This window comes from Filicampus tigris, chromosome 20 (genome assembly GCF_054856515.1).
Source record: "Filicampus tigris isolate MCC_2025a chromosome 20, RoL_Ftig_1.0, whole genome shotgun sequence".
NCBI lineage: Eukaryota > Metazoa > Chordata > Actinopteri > Syngnathiformes > Syngnathidae > Filicampus > Filicampus tigris.
Window position 1 is genome coordinate 13,308,909 of NC_141236.1, and position 22,684 is coordinate 13,331,592.

General features: G+C 45.6%; 1 protein-coding gene and 1 long non-coding RNA gene across 8 annotated transcripts; one reads left to right on the forward strand and one right to left on the reverse strand.

Moving 5' to 3' along the window:
• Positions 1 to 67: 67 nt before the first annotated feature.
• Positions 68 to 17,421, reverse strand: map7b (microtubule-associated protein 7b). Of its 6 annotated transcripts, XM_086019903.1 has the most exons (21): positions 13,841 to 15,202; positions 12,260 to 12,319; positions 10,390 to 10,539; positions 9,900 to 9,977; positions 9,074 to 9,237; positions 7,864 to 7,981; positions 7,470 to 7,571; positions 6,690 to 6,800; positions 6,286 to 6,381; positions 5,039 to 5,158; positions 3,939 to 4,081; positions 3,065 to 3,210; positions 2,358 to 2,578; positions 2,153 to 2,288; positions 1,816 to 1,984; positions 1,643 to 1,750; positions 1,494 to 1,544; positions 1,194 to 1,218; positions 960 to 1,080; positions 529 to 737; positions 68 to 219 (listed from the first exon to the last, which is right to left on the reverse strand). In XM_086019903.1, exons 1-21 carry the CDS (start codon positions 13,995 to 13,997, stop codon positions 209 to 211), a joined length of 2,496 nt encoding a protein of 831 aa, XP_085876029.1. In that variant the 5' UTR covers positions 13,998 to 15,202; the 3' UTR covers positions 68 to 208. The 6 variants fall into 6 exon arrangements, with proteins under 6 accessions (XP_085876029.1, XP_085876032.1, XP_085876030.1 ...); XM_086019906.1 differs by lacking the exons at positions 12,260 to 12,319; positions 13,841 to 15,202 and adding an exon at positions 17,151 to 17,421 and having other exon boundaries at positions 3,939 to 4,105; XM_086019904.1 differs by lacking the exon at positions 12,260 to 12,319 and having other exon boundaries at positions 3,939 to 4,105.
• On the forward strand, positions 12,703 to 18,964 carry LOC147128490 (uncharacterized). 2 transcript variants are annotated; one of them, XR_015084087.1, is made up of 4 exons: positions 12,703 to 12,982; positions 17,129 to 17,278; positions 17,379 to 17,504; positions 18,099 to 18,964. It is a non-coding gene; the product is annotated as an uncharacterized LOC147128490 (long non-coding RNA). The 2 variants fall into 2 exon arrangements; XR_015084086.1 differs by having other exon boundaries at positions 17,379 to 17,457.
• The last annotated feature ends 3,720 nt before the right edge of the window (positions 18,965 to 22,684 follow it).

Here is a 22,684-nt window from a genome sequence, read left to right on the forward strand (position 1 = left end):
CTCCTGAGATTTTGAAGGGAGATCTTTGGAGTTACCGTCTTTGGGGAAACACGGTTCTTGTCTCTTTGCAAGAGTCCCGAAAGGCGGCGCAAGAGGACGTCTATGATGCTCTAAGAGCCTTTGTTGGGTTTCACGCAATCCTCTGCATCCAAGCGCCTTCCTTCCTTCTTGGTTCTCCGTGGCCGCGTCATCCTGCCCCAACGCACCATCAGGCAACATCTAAACAAAGGAAAGGAAGAAAATGAGGATAAATTCATTAATATATATATATATATATTTTTATTGTGATTGCATTTTCCAATTTTTCCAAAGCAAAAATAGCAATGTGTATTGTGTCTGCACTAAGACCTTTGAATGGCGCATTTTGGTATTATCTAATTTGTGTATGTGTGGCTTGCTCTGGGTGTATAAGTATTTATATACAGTGTATATAAGTATACGACTGTACAAAATGTCTTGGTAAGATGAACAGTTAATCACGAAGGAATGCTGACTTGATTCTTAAAAAAAAAAAAATATGTGAGTAACCTGCTCCCTGCTGAGCTGTGATATCGTCCACTCCACCACTGAGAGTCTTTGGGAGGCCGTTCTCCCTGAAGGCCACGACAGCAACTCTCTCATCTCCCTCGCCCTCCTCCTGCTCCTGCTGCTGCTGCTGCTGCTGCTGCTGATGCTCGTCTTCCTTCAACCTGGAATGCGAAGGCAGTTCAGGCACCTCCTCAAATTCTCCATTCTCTCTAGAAAACAAAGAATATAAGCAGAAGCGCATTTAGTAGTGGACGTACTGACATCATTGAGTAGCAAGATAACAGTTACCATGTTTTCCCCCAATGGAGTATGTTTGCGGTAAGGTGCTTATTTGTATCAATTGAGACTTGGCATCTTTATTTGAAGAAAAAACGTCTGCGAAGGAGGTTAGGTTAAGGAGGTCTAGCCTGGAATGATGTAAGTGAGTCTACCTCTGCATCAGAGGGCTGCGCGTGGAAGTGCTGGTGTTCAAGTGGGGGTCAGCTTGGCAACCGTTGCTATGCGCGGTCGGGGTCCCTTCCCTTTCGGAGGGGCCCGGAGAGACGGCGGCCACTGGCGGACACCAAAGACACGCAAACGCTGGTGTATGCCGTCCTTGCAATCCTGGTGTTTTCTAACCGATGTACTTTAGTGTCAAAACATAAACGAGACTGGGTTGAAGTTACCTGTGTTCTTGCTGTGGGTTACTTTCTAGAAATGGAGAAGAACATGTCAACAACTCAAAAGTCAGCAGACATACAGGTGCATCTCAACGGAGGAGAAGATGTTCGAAAAGAAAAACCGAATTGGCTAGTTCAATTAAAAAAGTGATACTCGTACATGAATTCATGAATCACCACCGGGAAACACTTTCCCAGAGGCTGAGTCCAAATTCCTCAATTAATCAAGCAAGTCCAAGAGTGACATGTTTGTAACTTTTGGACCTTGGTGGAGGTCTGCTGTCGCCCATTTTGTCATTTGGTCACCTTGTCTGTGGTGTCCGAGCGTCTGGTCCTCTTCATGATCTCCTCCAGGCGCTTGTGCCGAGAAAGAACAAAAAAAAAAACCCAAAAAAAAAACACTTTTAGGGGCACATCAGGATTACGTTTGAATGATGTTTGAAGAGGCGCGTCACCTTCTTCCTTTCCAGCCGCTCGGCCTCCTCTTTCTGGAAGTGCTTCTCCCTCTCCTGCCTCAGTCTCTCTGTCTCCTCCTTCAGCCGAGACTCTTCCTCCTCTCGCTGCTGACCAAGTGGACAGCTTTACTCCCGGGCGCTTTCTCAACCGTCACGGCTGGTATTTCTCTGACCTGTTTCTGGGCTCTCTCAGCCTCCTCTCTCTCTTGCTGGAGTCGCTCCTCCTCCATCCTTCTCTCCTCCTCTTCCTTCAGCCTCCTCTCCTCCGCTTGCCGCTGGGCCTCCTCCTCTCGCCGCGCTCGCTCCTCGGCCTTGCGGCGAGCCATCTCCTCCCTGGCTAACCTGAAGAGAGAAGGAAAAGTATGTGAACCCTTTTGGGATTTCCGCATAAATGTGTCATAAAATGTAGTATGACCATCGAAAATCACAAGATCTCCTCTAGGAAACGTTTGGTTAGGGTTGAACCAGTTACAGTTCGACTTTGGAGGTTCTTATTGTGAAAGGTGGTACCTCGCCTGCTCCTCCTGCTGCCTTCGCTCCTCTTCCTCCCGTTCTCTCTGCTCGCGGACCAGCCGGCGGTTCTCAGCAAGGATGCGGCTGGCCTCCTCTCGGTCTGTGGTGCCGGCAGAAGTCTTGAGGGCCGGGTCTACGGCAAACCCCGACTTCAAAAATCAGCTCACGTCAAATGAACATCTCATTGGCGCTAGGAACTCACCGCTGGGTGCCGTTCTTGTGGTTTGCTCCGTCTTGTTGTGTTCCGCTGGGTGGGGAGGACCGAGGACCTGCTCGTCCTCCGCTTGTTGGGTTTTGCCGGGCGTTGACGTCTGTGGAATCTCGGGGGACACTTTGACGGGGCGCAGGTTTCCGGGGTCCTCTGCCCCGGGAGATTTGAGCATCTTGGGGGTCGGAGGCCGTCCTGTGACCTTTTGAGGAGGCCTGTTTGCAGGGAAATCGTTTTTTTCAATGGCGAGAAGTTATACATTCTAAAATTTGCTCCATGGAATTTGATTCATTATTCTCAACAATCTACGCTTGCGCAGTTTAACGGGGTTGCAGTTGCACTGCTTCCAAGTACCATATATAGATGTCTTTTTTTTTTTTGTCCAATCAGATTGTGTTGCTGTTGCTTGTAACTTGAACTATATTAGCAATGTGACAGCTTCTTGAACCAATCACATTTCAAATTCATCCTCTCCAGGCCAACAAGCTGGACCTCGATGACATCACCATTTTTCCATTCCGACGGTCAGAGCAAAACTTTTTGCAGGCAACTTCAATTAGCAGAACTATTCTCTAGTGAACTGTGCTGTTTCTGCATAGTTTAGATCGCTTACTTAGCCTCTGTACCAGGTGTACTGCCCGACAATTTGCTCTCTTTAAATTGCATTGACAAAAATAATCAAACAATCGTGTTTATACTACCTTCCAGGAGAGGGCACTGTTAGTTTTGTGTTCCTTTTGACAGGCGATGAGGATCGTAATTTGAGTGGTAATGTAAGCGCGGGGCCCAGAGGCAGCGACAAGTTGCTCCATGACTTCCTGACAGAGTCGCGGTTCTTCTGCGGCGTCTGCATAGGCCAGCGACAAAATATCAAAAGCAATCAGAAACATTGTCAGCAGTAGCGGTGTGCCAGACCCCGCACGGATATTTGATCAAAAAAGATGACTTCTTTGACATTGATATTATTGAACAGCAAAATCCTTCAAGACCCGTTATAATATCGCCACAAGGGGGTGCAGATTCCCCAAACAAATTCCAATAATACCAGTCAACAAATTTTTAACCAGAGATACAGGTAAACTTTGCTAGATGACTTTTTTTTGCGCTGATTCTGAATCTGTCTGTGTTTTTTCCTCTAGTACATCAGATTTGAATATAATTCCAATAATATGTAATATAGGATAAGCGGATCAGATAAAAGATAATAGTGATATATTTAGCTTTACGTGTACACTGTATATGTATATATTTGCTGCTGACAAGTGTAATTTAAACATCATGATGCCAATACAAAGCATTTGAAGATAGCGATTTAAAAAAAAAAAAAAAAACACAGAGATGAAATAAAAATGCATCAACATTCTCAAATTTGTGCTTGTATGTCAAAGGAAGAAAATCGTCCAAAGGAGGGCTTCTATCTCAAAGAACGGCTGAGTTATGTCAATGGGACCTCAAGATGACCGACAAGTGGCAGTGTTGCCAAATTCCACATCGTCCATCCATTTGTGTAAAAAGTGAGAGAGTCCAGATACTTTTGGAGCAGAATGCCAAATACGGCGACAGTGTCCCACCCACCGTCGGCGTCCCGGTGGTCCTCCTGCGGGCGGGCGCGGACGAGGCCGTCTCCCTGGCGAGGCTGCGGTCGTGGCTGCGGCTGTGAGAGAGCGGGCGGGCCTGCAGGGTCTTGAATGACATGGAGCCCACTGGGTGGCACGACACTGAGCGAGGACACACAGGCACGGCTAGGGTGATGGACCAGGTGGGGGTGAGCGAGGGTTAGATGGTGGTACGGACGGACAGGAGCAGGGATAGATGAATGGAAATGTTTGAGGGAAGCAGCGAAGGATTGAGAGTAAGGGAAGGAGAAAAGTTTGAAGCAAATGAAAAGCATTAGTGCCACACCACAGTCAGTCGTGCTTGTCGTAAAAGATACAGTAAAGATAAACAAACAAACACTGTGATCTGAAAACTGACAAGAAAGCTCGGAAGGGTGTTAGTGGACAAGTAGTTGACAAGAAGCAAAAAAAAAAAAAAAAAAAAGACACACTTGCAAAAGGCGCATGTTGTCATCACAGCTCATGTTGTAATGGTATTAATAGGAAAACTTGACACCAATAAAACTTCAACTTTGACAGCTGCTCTTAGCACTCTTTTTGAGACTGGGTGCAAAAAAAATCTTGCAAGGCCAAAGAAAAGGCTAAACACATGCACAGTTAATACTTCAACACTGTCTAAACTAAACTAGACGTTTCATGTGTTGTTGTTGTTTTTTTTTTTTTAATCAATCATCTGAATTGTAAGGCCTGGGGGATATTGGACTTTACACTTCTCTTTTAATTCAGTCTTTTACTGGGAAAGGAGCCAATCGATCAGTCGGGAATGACATCCTGAACAGCTTACGGGTTAAGTGTGTGCATTTTTGCTGGTATGAGTGTGTGTATGTGCGTGCGTGTGAGCTTTGAGTGCCTGATACAGGCTGGCGAAGGAAGTTTCAGACACTCTTAATGCTTTAAGTCGCACCCAATCTGATTAACAGAAAGGCGCGGGTCAAGAGAGCAAACATATCAACAACGGCAGCACTTGCTCCGATCGATGAGGCGCTCTTGAGTGAGACGCTGCGCATCGGTGCGCTCTCATTGGCCGGTGACGGGAGGGGGCGGGGCTTTCGGGCTTACCCGCTTGCTCTCCAGAGAGACTCATGGCACTGCAACTCCGTGCCAGGTAGGAGTGTGTGGGCTGCTGCAGGCGGTTGACCATGTTGCTCTCCCAAGGCGTCAGGGGAAGGCGGCGAGGACCTGAGTGCGCACGCACACACACACACACACATAGGAGACACACGCGCACACACGCACACACAGTTGTTGTTTTGATAACAAGTGGCCGCCATACATAACTTAGTTTTGCATCCAGTCAAAGCAGATTATCAAATGCGGCCACGGCCCGAATAAGCCGGGGTGCTCCTGATTGTTGTGCGACACCTTCACCTGCGCGCGCCAGCAAAGTGCCCGGATGAAGTGAAGCGCAAAACCCGAAAGCAAACAAAGGAAGCGGATTCAGAAGGGAGTGCAGAGAGCCAAAAGAAATCCTAAACCAACAAAGTGCGCGTCGATGACTTCGGGGCAGGAAAGCCCGATTTGTGAGGCCATGCACTTCTCAGGCTCATTCCGGAATAGTGCACGCAATTAGCCCGATTAGCCGCATGCATCGGACAAAGCGCCCATCAGCTTGTGTTCATATTGAAGGCTGCAGACTTAAGCGTGGAGGCCAAGATTAAAGTGGGCTGGAAACTGTAGAAATTGGCAACAAATTTTCCCTTTGCTAAAATGTGCGCCATTTGTCCGGATAAAACAAACGGCGTAGAGTGTTTCCACAAAAACAAAAAGATTATCCTACAGAGGATTAGAGAAAGGGGTCAGGCGGCGGTGGGAGGCCCCTTTGATGCATACGGTACATACAGTGCATTTTAAACATGACACCGTGAGTGGTTTTGTACACAATTTAAAGCAAACTACAAAAATACATGTCAGATGGCACCTTGAAGTTGGAAAATATGTTCCGCAAAGCTTCCAACCGATTAGCTCACATAGCAAAACACATTTTCACTTGGGAAATGATGTCAATTTAATGAGGCAGTGCCGCAGTCAAACTGTCACAATTAAGTGTAAAACAAGTTCACAGCTGTAGTACTAAAAAAGGTTCGATGCCAATGACAGTTTGGACATGAAACAAATGAAATACCTTCCTACTTCTTTCCAACTTTGGAGTCAAACAAATTATGTTCCACTTTGGAGGTGTACCATTGTAATACAAGTAGCACGATTAGCGCAATTTCTTTCAATAGGTGTGATCACAACAGTTTCCAGCCCACGCTATTTTATGACCAGTGTACTTTTTTTTTTTTTTTTTAAAGGCCATTAAACACCTGTGTATCTGTGGTGGGTGGTGGTCCCCTGGTACAGACGAGTTTTGGACTGAGCTTTGTTTATGGCAGGGGTGGAGGTTGTTCTCGCCTGTAACCCTGTATCGGTAGCATAGAGACATTCAATCCAACCATACAGCGTGTCATTGCGTTCTTATAATCCGTCAGGGCCTGGCGGGGAAAAAGGACAAACTGGCATCAATAGTTCTCTGTTGATTGCAAATATAATATCCCATGCCCAGCATATAAAGAAACGGGCTTTGTGTGGATAAGATGATCTTTTGATGACAAAAAAAAAAAAAAAAAAATCGAGCGAAACCAAGGAGATTATCACCTGTCCCGGGGGTAAAAATACACGACTGAGTTAATGGCGTCAGTGAAAATCCATTTTTTGCCATTTGACTTACCTCGGTCGGGCGAGTGGAGGAGCGTGGCTGAGGATGAGGACAGGCGCTTGGTAATGACGGGGTCGTGCTGTTTGCATAAATTCACCGTGGACACCGACCTTCGGTCAGCATCTGGAAGCAGCCGAAATCAAGTCAGACACACAAAAGGACAGATCAAAAGGAGTTGAAAGGGCTGCTTTCCTTGCGAGCTATACTAAAATTCAAGCAAAGAATGCTTCTAAAGGGGGAAAAAGGAGAATTAGTGCTACTGCCGTGTCATCTATCAGCCAAGGGACTATGTCTGGATACAAAGTCACAAACACCAATTGTGCCATTAAAAATGTCCACTAATGCCTGCGTGTTAAAGTGAGGTACACACATACCGACAATCACTTTTTGTTTCTTGAGATGGATGAGTGGAAAATATATAAATGAATACATGTTAATGAACCAATTTCAGGGGAAAAAAATGGCTAAATTAACATCAAAACGTGTCTCACAAATCATTCGCCACACTAAAAAAAAAGTTCTAGTTAGCTAACAGTTAGCCTAGCTGCTTCTATTTCTTCGTATTTATCAACAGTCTGGATGCTGAGCGGCACCATGCTGCCGCCCACAGGTCAGTTTTAGTATTACAACACACATCTAGTTTGAGGGAGGAGACTGGCGATTTTTTTTTGCTCGTCATGTGTGGGATCTCTCACATTTTTAAAAAAAATCGATATGCGTGTACCCCACTTACACATGTCAGTGAAAGTCTATGCGCCGGCCCACTAGCTGACGTGACACGAGAATATTCACATTGGGATCTCAATGGGTGTCCACGGTGGACACTGAAAGCACTCGGCACGTGCTCCAGTCCAGCAAGGTCGAGCGGATAGAGGAAAGCAGACTCGACAAAACCTGGACCAGGAGAGCGGAGGACAATGCATTGCAGAGAACAAAGAGAGAAACAGCCAGGTGGGGAGACAGAAAGAAAGTGATTCAGCGAGGGCAGATATGTCAAGTTCAAATATAAATATGGCAGAAAAACACCACTGGCACAAAGGATATTGTGCGTTAAAACTAAACACCCTCGACTGAAGGAGAAGTGGAGGAAAATGTCCGAGGTCTGCGTGAACCTCAAAGTCAACATTGTGAGTCAACATCCTGATCGCTGAAGAGGTTTGTGACCACGTGACGGCAGGGAGCGTACCGGTCAGCGTGACGGGGCTGTTGGGCTGCAGGGGGCCGCCCCAGGACCAGCGGTTGGACTTGGGTCTGGTCGCCTGACCCCGCTCCATCGTTCGCCGCATCACCGCCGCATGACGAACCTTCGGTCACAAGCGTGATGGAGATTTATTTGAGAACATTTTCAAGGAGTCTCACTACTGTTACTCCATAAAGTGAATTCAGAGGATTGTTACGAAATACATTCTACGTGCATGTTGGAAGATAATGTTCGTGATTTTTGGGGGGAGTTGCTAAAACGGCGCCACATGACATATTTTGGTTTATGGCATGAGTCGCCCTTACCCCACTAGATAAAAACTTGAGCGACTTCAATCGCAGTCAGCAGCAGTTATCCGACACTTGCCACAACCAGCTAGCTAGCTAGCTAGCTACACCGACACCCCGAAAAAGCATTTTCACTTCGGATCGTCCAATTGCGTGGCCGCATTAGAGAGCCTCTTTGCAGAAGGACCGCGAAGGAGGAGCAAAAAAAATGATTTCAAATGATTTGGCCCACAAGGCCGACAGCCAGGGCAAAGGCCGTCCGCGAGGCTTGTTAAAAAGCCACCGGCATTCTCAATGACATCACAAATTAAAACAGCCACAGGTTGGCGTAGGACATTTCAAAGATTTGACTTCAAGTCAAATTAGTAAGCAATGAACAAATACTGTTTGTAGCACCGTTGAGCACACAGCCCACAGCTACGCAGTTGCATTCGCAGTTCAACCAAGACATTTGCTTGACAGTAATGGTGAAAGTGTATGTTACTGTGGAGAAATTAACAAATTAAATGCAGCCAAAATACAGCAAGTGAAGTGCGTGCAATGAAAAAGCATATGTACATCAAGCCTATGGATACATATAAATAAAATATTTACTGTACATCGGTTGGCTAGTGCATCCGCCTCAAAATTTGTGCAGTCTAATCGAATTTTGGTGCCATCACAACAGAGTAGAAAGAACATATGCCAGTGAGTGAGTGTTTTGATTCAGCACGTTTTAAGCAGGTGAGAGGGGTAAAACTACAAAACAAAAACAAAAAAGATGAGTGGTCTGTTTATCACGTGGATTGAAGGTATCCCCCTGCACTAAATGGGTGCTCACTGTACTTGGGACAGGGCATCTATGAGCTCAGAGGCCACCATTTATTGTCAACATTCATGTGTATCGGTAGCGCCTCGCTCCAGATCACCTTGTCGTCCTCCAGCTTCTGTCGTCGCTTCTCCTCCACAGCCAAGCGTCTCTGCTCCTCCTTCATCCGCTGCTCCTCCAGCTTCCTCTTCCTCTCCTCCAGGTGCCTCTCGTAGTGCTGCCTGGCGCGCTCCTCTCGCGCCTGCCACTGGGCCTCCTTGGCGGCTGGTACGTGGCGAAACAACAACAACAACAACAACAACAACAAAAAAAGATGAAATCACGCAAGGGCACAAAAAGCAGACGCGCATGCCGCACAGGCTTAAAGCGGCCGTGTCACGGGTCAGCTGCCGATCACGTGACTTGGCTTTAGCGCGCAGCAAATCCCTTCGGCCCCCTCGGCGAGCGGACCCGGCGTCCAATATTTACGGCAACAAATGCAATTACACCAGTCACTTAAACACGTGTGCCACGCATCTGTCGCGGGATGTTCCGTGTAGTTTACGGATGGCGAGCCTGGCTTTTGGCTGCAATTTCATATCACAACCTGAAAAACTGTCAGTTCTCTCAGTAATTGTCATGGCAAAGAGGAAAAAACAACTAAGCAAAGAAGCCTTCCGCAAAACTAACCTAAGGCAGCTGCCCTGATTCAACTTTTGCCGATTTCTTCAAATAGTGTTATAGTTGCTAACCAAAACAGCAGCACTGAAATACGTCAAGCAAAGATGATGTATGTGCGTTCTGTGTTGTCTTGATGTTTCTGCAATAGTCGGTTTTGATTTTGTTTTCCACAGACTGTTCAATTGTACAAATATATTCGTGCCAGCCACTGCAGTGGTATTTAATAAAAAACATTTTTAAAAACTCCACCAAACAAGACTACACACCATTCTGCTTCTCGCGTTCCTCCCGCCGCTCTCGGGCCAGCCTCAGCCTCTCATCGGTTTTGTTGAAGAGCCAAGATTCTGCGACACAAAGAGTTGCATGAAATGAAAAAGTGTGACAGACCACTTCCGTTGCAACCTCTGCCAAGGCTACAGTATGTATGTATTGTGTTTAAAGTTAACATTCAATTAGCGTAAATGTCATGGCTATAGTGCCGGTATTGTGTTATGCTATATTAGTTTATGCTAAAAACCCACTAAGAGTTTAAGTACAAAAATGATATGGTAAAAAAAGTTCTGAGATGAAACACTACACACCGAGTTGTTCAATATGTGTATCATCACATTTTGTGCTAAAAAAAAAAAAGAAAGGACAAAATAGAGCTTTGAGTTTATTTTGAGAGTATTACAAAAAAAATGGCACTGATTAGGTGGAATGGTTCATGAAATATGGTATGTATATTTTAGCTGAGTATTATACATATCATCTTGCCTATTTTGGGTGCTGCTGTGTTGTTATTGGGGCTGCTGCTGGTGGCCGTGGGGGTTGGAGTGGGTGTCGAAGTCAGGGTGGGGGAGTAGACCTGTCCGGAGAGCGATGAGCTGGGCCGGGCGGGTGAGGACGCTCTGCCATCGTCCGACGCTGGCAACGAGAGACAGATCAGCATCAGTGAGCAAGCATCTGAGAACACTTCAAGCGTGAGGGGGAATTCATCCATCTCAGGATTTTGTCCTTTGCCCACCACCGCCCCCAAATGGGCTTTTGGAGTTTTTCCCTTGACTGGATCTGAGGCTCAGATGTCTCAGATCTCAGGATGTCGTTGTGAACTGTGACCCTGTGAAGCCCTTTGCGACTATTTTGTGATTAACAGCTATATAAATTAACTCCACATTCGAATTTCACAGGATGTTTTTTTTTTTTAAATATGCAAGTCAGGCCACGTCCACAAGTATGAAAAGAACCCAACAAGCCGGCGTGTTCGTATCAAAGCGTGAGAGAGGCCGGCCGCCGGAGAAACTAATCTGCCCCAGAAAGTTCAATTAAATCCCTCAACTGACACACTTCAACAAAATGGACTTCACCCTGTTCACATATCTGTTCCACAGAGGTTCTTTATCACTTCAACGGCACGATATCGCAATCTACCAACGGCCACACCACCAATTGACAACGCAACTGAAAGCAAGCTCACACGTTGGCAATGTTTTATTCCCTAAAGGACCTCGTGAACAAAGATGCAAAGGTATTGAATGGCGGCGTCTGCGGAACGCGGAGCAAGGTGAGTATGAACACGTCGACGCCGCCTCGGGTGCTTGCTCAGCAAGCGCTGGAACCGGTTTCGTAGTTGGCATTTGGTCAAACGGGAAAGGTTGGGCCGGGCCAAGTTACAACCGTGTCTCGTCATCCTATTCTTTCCGCTCAAATCCTTTTCTTCAAACAAAAGATGAGCTGGTCGGGTCGGGAGTACAATGTGCCGGCAGACACCACACCGGACGCTACTGAATGAATGGATGACAAAGTTTGGAATGACAGCAAAATGTAACAACACCCGCGCAACACAATGACGGGTATCAAAAATTCAGCCTTCGCAAGGCTAACAACGCTGTGTTTTGATTGACACCCTCGGCGAGGTCTTCGTTCGACAATATGTTTATTATTGCGGTTTTGATTTACAGTGGTGTGGGACTACATTGAGCTTCAAAAACAAGCCAAATGGAGGAAAACACGGGCCTCGCGTCATTTACTTGAGGACTGCCGCAGCAAAGCGGAGACTGCGCAGGATAATGCGACGGCATCCAGAGCCAATCCAGAGCTGACATTAGCATGTGGTTATTTTTGTCATTTCGAGCTGCGTATGCTCAAACCTTACAACGATGACCAATATGTGACCGGCGGTGGTTTACAGCAACGATATGCTATGATATGACCAGGTCCAATTTTTATTCGAGTACCTGCTCGGCTGGTTTTGCTAATTGAAAACGAAGCAGTTGTTCCAATACTTTCATCTGCTTATAAAGCCGAATTATGGCAGCAACAGATGTTTGGCTTCCAGTTAATTAATCCGGCTGAGAATTTGCAACAACATCACACACCCAATAAAGGGCACTTGTGCGTGTCAACCTTCTGTTCTCGAGGTTGTCGCGACAGAGGCTTTCCCCTCACTTTGAGAGCTGTGTCAAAGCTGTTCTGAATCACACAAACACACAAAATGATCCCATTCAGGAATACGATCCACAATGAAGTAAATCAGCATCTTAGGCGCTAGGCCACCTCACAAAAGTGTGTCCGATGTAAAAGATCTTGGCTGGACGCTAACCATGAATCCAACTGACAACCTCACTGAATTCGAATTTGTCTTTACCTGGATTCTCCATCCTGATTTCGGGTGTATGATGTTTGAATGGACTTGATGAAACTCCAACTAGCCAAGACGGAGGCTCAATGTCAACATCCGTGCTTCCCGCAAGCATCCTAAACAAGGCAAGATGATTGTGCTGCCAGAGTCCATGTTGCGACCAGAGCAATGGCGGCAAAAAAGGCAGAAATCCCCCAAAGTGGGGGGAAAAGAAGCCAGTAGAAAAGAGGGAGGGAAGTCAGCTGGGATCACCGTCACAGTCCTTGAGAGTCGACTTATGCGAGACAGGTTGTGGCAACTCTCCAAAGCCCTTTGTCCACGAGTTTTTTCTACCAATGTGTGTGTGAGACATTGAGAGAATTTAATCTGGCGCTGCCTCCGCTCATGTGTGTGCACCCCCCCGCCCCCCCTCATATCCCATCATTCACTGGCAGTCAGATTAAACGGTAAGAGCGAGCGATTAATGCCGCTCCGTCCGGGCCGGCGGCTAGCGAGCAAGCGCACTGCGTGGCTCCTGCCGTCCTCTGTAGCCTGAGAGGATTAGCCCAAGCTAATGCTAAGGTAAGAGCTGCAAGCTTCAGACAACGCACAAGCAGGAAGAGAAGGGGATGGGAGACTCTTCCGTTCCAGTCCTCAATTGGTCATCCAGACGGAGAAGGAATATCTGTTCTTTAGTTTTTCTGTTTCAAATTTATATAAGATGATGACGTTTCCATTTCTCTAGCATAGGTAAGTGATTACTAGACGACAACGCGTTCCGAAGTTCGGGTTCGGTCGCCAACCTAGGAACCGAACTACATTGAAAACCGAGGACCCCCTTCTTATTCTTGTTCAATTAAATACGGGGGGGGGGGGGGTGCTTTGTAATGCTGCTGGCAGTCTCTTTGTCGGCGCTCTTCTATTATTTACGCTTTAAGTGAGCTGCGCATGAACACTTCCTCCCTTGTGGCCGCAGCCACACCAGAAGCACCACGTCTTACACATTTAGTCAAAGCACTCATCATATTCTTTCTGCGCCCCCGGGCGTGAGGACGCAGACAGGATTCACAGAGCTTAGGAAAGCATTTCCAACTGCTTTTAAAAAACAACTCGGACCCATGAAAACCTCAGTCCGTCCGTTGCACGCGTTGTGTGGTCGTCAATAAAGTCGTTCGGTCGTTGTCAGCCAGTCGATCGGTAATACTACACCGCATATACTATGAGAGGCACACTGTAACGTCCCGACTCCACCTGTTACTCCGTTCCTGAAATGATTCGAAGTTCAAGGAAGAAAGATTGGCAACCCTGCTTGCTGACAAACTACAACGGCAAAGCCGTGCAAATCCACCGCCCTTGCGTTGACCCTTTCGGTCACGCCACGCCAGCATGCAGGTTACAACTCACGTTTACACACTCTGCCTGTGGGCTATCTGCCATCCTGACAAACGATTGGAGGGGGGAGAAGACGTAAGAGCAAAAAGTACAGCAAAGGAAAAAAAAAATACTTGGACTGACCCTCCTGTCCATTGGTGGGACTCTCTAGCCCCCCCTGGCCCAGATATTAGTGGCTTCTCTCTGTCACACACAAATCTCCACTTCCAGTCATACCTTTGGTCTTCCTCCTGATACCGTCTCTCCGTCTTTGTCCCTCGTCTTCCTCGGTAATGGTGAAGAGTGCAGGTATGACAGTGCGGCTGCTTTCCTGCCTCGGCCTCGGTTTGGAACCTTCGCCTCGTCCCGCTCTTCTCCTCTTAGTCCGTGGCATCTCTCTCTACCTTCGAGACATCCCAGTCCGTGCAGTGACTGAGTCGCGGTGCCGGAGGATACCCGATGACGATGGTGATGATTCGCAGCTGAAAGCTTCCTCCTCATTGAAAGGTTGGACGCAGAGCAGCAAGCGCTACGAGTCATTTCCCCGGGCTGCACATTGCTGCACTTTGGCCGAGGCGGCAGTTAGCGCGAGAGACACTATCCCAAATAAACACATCGAGAGGACGGGCAAAGGAGCAAAGTACAGCGTGTGGCGAGAGACAAACTACCAGCTCTGCTGCGTCCATCCTCAATCGGGCAAGAAGGGAGAGAAAGAGAGAGAGGGCGAGTGGGCCAGTCTCGCCAAGGATGAGATCTTACAGTCAGGCTTAGAAAGAACGACTTAATCCACAAGCTAAAGAAACTTGTTTCTTGTTCTTCACTTCTCATGCGATGCCTGTCCTCCCACCAGTCCCAGTTGCCCCCATTACACTAATGACGCACTGTCCTGAATTCACTTAAGCAGGTGCACACAGAATGCCCAAAGTTTGGGATTATATCACGCAAGAAGTGCAACGTGTCGAAAATGTCTTACACGACAGCAGGTCTACAATTGGCAGCGCAAGGTAACGTAAACATTAGCTCATTTCATGTAGCCTAGCATCGCTAGCTAGAAGGCAATTTCTACACTGTAGCCCATTTCATACTCGAGGCAACTCAATGGGCTTCACACAACATCTACAAGCGTGAACAAAAAGAACAACTGAAGACATTCGCAAAGCAAAGAGAACAAAAGCAAGAATAAGTAAAAGCAAAGCGAACAAAAACCGATTTTAAAAATGCTTAAACGAGAACATGTCAAACATATTGTGACGCGCCACAGGTGGTCAAGGACATTCAGACACTAGCTGCATAGCCACAACTGACGTCCAGTCGCTCAACTGGATAAAAGTCATTTCGAAACATTTTGCATTACAATAAAAAAAAATCTCAGTGCAAGCCAGCTCTGCCTTTCACCTAAAATAGCCATAAAAATACCCCCACAAAAAGATAAAACAAAATCAGCATACTGTATCATCAGGCTCAACCGTGCTAACTTCCGACGAGCAGTCCACCAGTCACGTTAACCATTTAACAGTAACTGGAAGTCATGACACACACGTTCACCTTCAATATTTAGAAACGAGGAGCAGCGAGGTTGCTGCAGTAGCTCAACCTGTGTGCAATTTGCATGTTATGTCACCCACACCGCATTTGCGAACTTTACTGGAGTGGGAGGAGGAGAACAAAAGGGAGGTTCTCAAGATGAATGTGCCAAATGCAACAGGAACCAAAAGGTCGCAAAGTTATGGCCACGTGTGTATTATTAGTGGCCTGCCCAACGGTACTGCAAACATTAGGGACTATTTGTACTGGCGTGTGCATGCCAGAAAAGAAAAAAAACAAACATCAAGATTCAACAGCCATCACGGCATCTTAATGTCAACACGGTGTTGAATACCGTCACCTGACATAACGATTATCGAGTGGCGTGACTTCACAGCATTCTTTGCAACAATCCTGAAACTCAGTTTGTAAAGCAAATTGGCTGATTTGAGAGCTTTGGCGATTATGTTAAAACCGCGGTGGACGTTTCCATTCGTCAACTGCAATCCAACCGTTTAATGCCACCGGCAAATATAATTGTCAAGTATATCTCGCTCAGCTCGTACTCGAAATTCAAGCTTCTGCAAAACTATAATGATGAGCAAACACTAGTAGATGGCGATGTTGTATCGTTTTGCATTTAGCGCAGCTTTTGAATAGACGCTAAAAACTAGAGAGTGAATCTTGGCTTGTCATGGTGATTATAAGCGAGAGAAGTGCCAAAACAGGAGGTCAGACATGTTTAGTCACCTCACACTCGATGTATAGGCGTGGTAGCTCATAGAAAGTGTGAAAATACGATAAAACAGCTGGCAATAGGGGAAGCTCCAATTTGAAAATTTGGCTGGCAGAAAAGGAATTCAACATAAAACATAAATATTAGAAACCTCCAAAGTCACAACTGCAAATGAGGGTGTTAAAAATTTGTATTTCCATATTCCACGAGTCAATCTGCTCTTGACCCTCGCAGGGTACAGTGGCTGTCATCCTACACTCCGGCTTTAAACCAGATAGGCCCAAGTACCCACGCTACATACAGCCTCCTAATCACACCTTTTGAGCATGTACAAGTCTGAAGAATGCAACAATTTCATGCAATCATGCTGGGCAAAAAGTAAGGCAATTAAAATATCATTGCGTAGAACAAAACGGTTGTCTTAGTAATAACCAAACATCAACTTCTTCCAGAACCACTGTTTGTTGTGGTAATTTCTCCTAATCTCCTAACGTCGCGTTCCAATTTACGTACAAATTCATCGTAAATAGAAGACCGGCGGTATTAACCAGCCATTCTGTGTGGGTGAGTTTGGCGACACCTCTGGTGATAAGTGGTAACTGTAAATACCCGGTTGAAGGCAGCCCACAGCCAATTTAACATTGTTTTCCTAAAGTTAAACACTTACGAAAAAAAGTGTTCAACATACTACAAAAAAATGTAGTGTCTCGACGTCCATAAAAATACGCAACCTTGAAGGCCGCCTGTGGATTAAAAGGAACACACAAATGTAAAAGCTAATGCACATATCCGGGTTGAAATGGCACTTTCCGATTTAACATAGCCATCAAGTGGCGTATGGGATGGGGTTTAAAGCAGTTTTCACGGAAAGTCTGGGTGTTAAAAGAAAATGGCTTGCGACTCCACCTGTCACTCCAAGCCGAATGTAGTCGAACTGTCAGCGGCAGGTGTGCGCCAGCAGCTCCCGGCCAGCTTAAAATATCAACAATGGCGGTCACAAAGTAAAGCGAGCACATTTTAATCGTTTAAAACCACAAAGTTGTTTGAGTCAACATACAAGCAACCGGTGTCGTGGTTTTTTTTTTCATTCTTTTTAATCCTTTTCTCGTGACCGGCCACCCGGCGGCGGGCTGCTACTGTACTTTGGATCTCCTAGTTTGTTCCGTCCGCGTTCAAACGAAATAAAAACAACCGGAGGTCTCGCCTTCCCACCAATATTCACTTTTAAAACGACGGTTGACGCTCTTTCGGGGAATTTGTCAAAGTTTAAGGCGCGCGGGGACTCACCTTGGGACGCCGGAGGAGATGCGTCGCTGCCATCCTGGTCCGCCATTTCTCCTGACGTCACGCGGCCGGAGAACCTGCCCGGAGCAACGCGAGGACTCCCCGCCTCCCTCACGTCCTCATACGGACAGGTGGGAGGGGACGACTTTTAGACGTCGTGTAACACTCGTCGTGACTAACTTCCACAACTTGTGAAGCACTTGTCCTTAAAAATGATCGTGTTGTTTGCAGGACATTCGGGAAAGGTGTTGAGGCGAAAGTACCTGTTGTATTCGCAATTGCGACGCTGCCATCTACAGGCCCATGACTGGTATTGCATCTCTGGGCCCGCTCTTTTTGTTTTGTTGAGGAGACGTGGTAAATGTAAACGCCGGCCGGGCTGGGATTGGCTATTTTTTTCTGTTGCCTTTTGTTACGTTCCATTAACAAAATCGCCATTTGCTCAACAACACATTTACTGAGCTTCTACATCTTTGGCATATCTTAATGTTTATTTATTTTGTCGCCTTGAGATACATAAAATACAATTACAGTACGTACTAGCAACTATTATTGTTTTTTATCGTTGTTTCTAAATCGTCCAGCAGAGAGTGCTCTAAGCCTTTAGTTTGTGATGATAGATTTTTAGGCATGTTTACGTGCAATCTTGTCAAAATTGAAAACGGTATTGGAAGGGTTTGTTTCTGTCTGATTGTGTATATTATTCATGTTTATTTCTTATTTTGCCATATTATTATTATTATTTGCCATAATATTGCCACCAATGAACCAATCTAAGTTTGCTACTGGTGTCAATCAGGAAAATAATACATACATTTTTAAATCTCAATGACATTTGTCATATATGAGGTTACATTGAGAGAGCTCATTAAAAGCCAGCAGCCGAGCATGATTGAGTAAGGCTATAGCTGAATGTATGCTAATCTCTCATCTCGATGCTCGACTGTGTAGGCTTACCCTCCTGTGAACCCGCCTGTGAGACAGCCACCGATTGGCGGCGGCCAGACGGAAACCATGGCAACCAGCTGTTTTGCCGATTCCAGCCACGGAGCGGGAGGCAGATGCGAGTAGGAGAAATTGGCCTGCAGGTGCAGACGCCACAGTTTGGGAACCTACGGAGCGTGGGCCTTGCGAAGCCCTTGAGTCTTGAAATTGGCAAAATGAATAGAAATGCCATAAAATCCATTCCAACCTCCCCCCAAAAAACAACAAATATGTGTGTAATGTGTACTTAAAATAGCAAAAAAATATATATATCGCAATATCAAAACAAATTTTCAAGATTGTGCATCATGATTGATTCATTGCACCTCCTCCTGATGTTTGAGACGTGGCCACCGGGGGCAGTATAATACGGTCATGCAGACACAAACAAAGAAGACAACTACAGCGGTGCCTTGAGATATACGAGTTAAATTTGTTCCGTTGCCATGCTTGTAACACAAAACATTTGTATCTGAAATCATCTTTCCCCATCGTAATGATTAGATATGAAAATAAACCATTCCAAATGATCAAAATTCATTTTTGAACATGTACTCTCATAAGGAAGCACACAGTAAGAGCAAGTCTATTCTTCTTTGTTGGTCTACCGCATTGTATTACATTTCTATTGATTTCAAAAGATGATTTAAGATGTGAGTGTTTTGTGTCATGAATTAAACGTGTGTCTCAAAGCAGCACTGTAGCCGGTTGCAGGTGAGACTTGAGCTTTCGTTGGGGCATTGCCCGAGGTGAATCTGAAGGTCGCACGTCTTACTTGTTTGCACGTTTTTGATGAAAGATTCTCCAAATTGTCCCTAATTAGCTCCCTGAAGATTTGGTATTTTGGGACTCTTCGCCCCTGCGCAGACTCAAAGCTTTGATGGCTCATCAATAACTTACTGAGGAATAGATGCACTCAGCAGTATATGTTGTCTTCCTGCCGTTTGGATGTGAGGACATTGTTAGCTCGCGATTGTTTGACGCGGCGATGGGTGTCAAGCTAGCACATCCGTTTTGGTGTGTTGAGTCTCTCGCTTTGAATTCTCTGCACGGCCAGGGGGAGGGGGGGCTGATTGATTTTGAGGCTTTTCAGAACCTCATCTGGTTCACGGCTTTGCACACTAGATGACTAGTTTGTTAATCAGGATCAACCAAGAAAGCACAAACTGGGAGCTTTTTTTTTTTTTTTTAAACATCTTTAACGGATCAGCTGCATCACTGTCAAACACAAGGGGCCCTTCTTCACCATGAATATGGATTATAAAACTATATAGCGTGTTTAATTGCATAGGTAGCCTTTTTCTAACTTCTAACTCTCTCATTTGAATTTCTGGTAGTAAATCATTCAAAGGTTTTAAAGCCACAGTATTTAGTCGTTTGGGAATCTTTCATGAAAACGGACTTTTTGATTACTTATACAGTGTTCTCGGGCTATATCGTCGTACGTGTATACATTTTAATACTAAGGGGCACCAATTATTCACGAATTTTCACTATTCGTGGTCGGGCTGGGGCCTTATCCCATGTCTTCATTTGTGTGTATTCACATTTTGACTATTCTTATTGACTCATTAAGATGCAATGAGATCAGTCGTGTTTTCCTCATAGGATAAACAACATATGCCTGTAAGTATCGTGCAATTGTTTTTCTACATGTTTTGCTCCACCGTCGGCGTTCAAATATTTGTTCCTTAAAGGGTTCCAAAATCGATGCTAATCGTGAGCATGTCAATGGTGTGGCCTGTGCTCGCAAATAAGCCAAAGCAAAAAAATCGTCCGAATGATGGCTCGTATCTAGGAAAACTAGTAAGTCGGGGCGGCACTGTAAATGCTGAAAATGGGTCGTCATGAGGAAAAGACAGACTGCCCTGGCGTTTTCCGAATGCAACCAAAATGGCGTCCGGTGCGGCATTTTCACATCTCTGACTGCAGGGACTTTGTTGCATGCTACTTTTCACTTCTATCTTCCCATTGATTTATTTGATTGTTTGCTCTCTCGGGCCTGACTCATATGCTCCGTGTCTCACTCCATCTTTTTTTTTTTCTCCATTTATCCTCATGTCACCTTTCCGGCAGCAGACAGGATCTCCTCCATAGCAACAAAGCCTTTTGCTATAACACATGTTGATCAGTGATGGCAAATAATTGCTGTTAAATTGTAGTTGTTTGTTTGCTCGCCGCAGACAAAGCCCGCCGCCGTGCGTCTACGCGTTTCACCCGAAACAGATGGCGCGAGTTAGAATGATCTGAATTCACCCCCTGTCGATAGACTGATCCCCCACCAGGACATAACCGCACCCCTCCATCGTCATCTAAATAGGCCTGGTAACATTCTACGCGCTGTGTGCTATCTGCCGAGAGGACCAATCACTGCAGAGAAACGGCAAAAACAAGCAGTTGATACACAAACACGCCAGAAGGCATATGGCAGCGCGACCCATGTAAATAAGCGTAATTCATTGTTAAATCCCTGCAATTAATCCCGCCCATGCTCGGTTTTTATTGTCTGTGTTCGTTACAGCAGTGTTTACTGTTTATCATCCACCAATGTTCTACTTGTGGACCTGTGTATGAACCATATCAAACCCCCCACCCACCCACACAGACATAAACAGCTGTGCATTACCATTAATGCGACAAATATCGGGAGCATAACAACTCCACAGAGAGTCCACAGAGGCTGCTTTTTTATTATTATTATTTATTATTCTTATTATCCAGCTTGCTCCAGCTAATCAACTCAAAAAACGTATGTCTCAAATCATCATTGAAATGAACGGAAATGCCGTTAATTCATTCCAGCCTCCCTAAAAGTAAAACACAGAAATGTTTCTTGTGTTTTTTTTAACAAGATAAATAGTCTTCTATAATATTACACTTGTGCATAAAAAGACAACAACTAAAATAAATGTAAAGAGTTCAACAGTTTGTGCATCATGATTTCCGCACGGGGACAAATGAAGAAGAATAGAGAGTCATATAAATTAGGAGGGTTAAAGCCCCCTTGATTGTAGCTGAACTGTAATTTGGAGTAGTAGCAATAGAAGTAGAAGAGTTCGTCGTTGTCAGGAAAGCCCGTGCAATGTAGTACACACTGTCGCCTACATATTTCATGCTTGAAGTGCAGCAGTTGTATCATTTATGTCCGGCGCGCTGGAAAGTTGAATGGGCTCACTGTAGTGAAATTAAAGAGATTTCAGACGGCAGTCAAGGGCACACACACATACACGCATCAGTCACACATATACACACACCCTTAGTTGTGCACATGGTTTAGTAAGACATGCATGTTAATGTAGTATTTATAAAGGGGGCTGCTCGTTGGATTAAGTTGTACCCGTGAAATCAAATATTTATGCTGTTAGGGTCTTGTCAGAGCGAGGGGAAGCTTAAATGTTGGCAACAACCTAACGCACTACAAATGGAAATAATGTGTTCCTGAGTCATACTCTTGCCAATCATACAAAAGTAGGAAGTAAATGACGGTAAGTCCAAATAAGCACGTACCAAGACAGCGGCGTTTTGGGATAAGATTGACCAGACCCGATTTTTGTTTTGCTTTGATTTGCGATTTGGCGGTGACTCAGCTCACCTCACACCAAGCAGCAGTTTGGCAGATGGTGAACAAATCCTCCAGGAAGAGGCGTCAGGCTGCTTCAAGCCACTCCCACATGAAGGTTACCGTCACACTAAACAGAATAGACAGAGAATTACATGCTAATACAACCACATAACTTTGTCTCACAATAGTCAGCTTGCTTAACGCTAGCGTACAATGCATACACGAGCTACAGAAACTAGCTGCGCTAAAACGCTATAGGCAAAGGATATCTGAACACAAATGGTGCATCAACACATGTAGTCAGACAATATATCAACACTCACAGGCACATGTTCTTTATCCTCTGCAAAAATGGACAAATATCACAAAATCACTTATCGTGGTTGTGAAACCATTTTTCTTCATTTGTCTGCACGACTTTATTATACTGCCCCCGGTGGCCAGGTCACCCACATCAGAAGGAGCCACAATGAATGATTCACAAACGTTTTACATTCGATATATTTGTTGTGTTTTCAATGAAGTACAATATTATCAAGTGCCATATTGTTTTTTTTTTTCAAAAACACATTACATTTCGCTTGCTGCGTTGCGGTTGCGCTGATGTGGAGACAAGCGGAGTCGGTCTTCCACTCGAAAGGAAGTGGAGCGACGGCGGAGATGATGTCTCTCACGTCTCTCTTCAGCAGCCACGACATGCGCGATGCCACTGTGTCTTTTTCAATTCTACACCAGCCCTCCCCCTTCATCCCTATGATGGATCGCCGAATCCAGCGGGGAGAGTGGGATGGCAGAACATATGGAAGAGAGAATGGCAAATGAATGAGGGGGGGGATGGTATGGGCGAGAGGCAAAATGTACAGTAGAATCGGTGGGACTATTTCACAAAGGGGATCTGCCATGCTGCTACTTCCTCACAATCCCAGTTGCCCTTCTGATCGCTTCTGATTTCCCAGGAAATGACTGGAGGACTCTGCTGGTGTGAGATGTG

Bases quoted from the DNA above. Each gene is read 5' to 3' on its own strand.
- map7b (XM_086019903.1), bottom strand. From the start codon at position 13,997: ATGCCACGGACTAAGAGGAGAAGAGCGGGACGAGGCGAAGGTTCCAAA. The intron at 1,219-1,493 runs GTGACCAAATGA...CTCCATTTCTAG, and splicing joins GCTCGGACACCACAGACAAG to AAAGTAACCCACAGCAAGAA. The intron at 738-959 runs GTAGACTCACTT...TTTGTTTTCTAG, and splicing joins CGCAGCCCTCTGATGCAGAG to AGAGAATGGAGAATTTGAGG.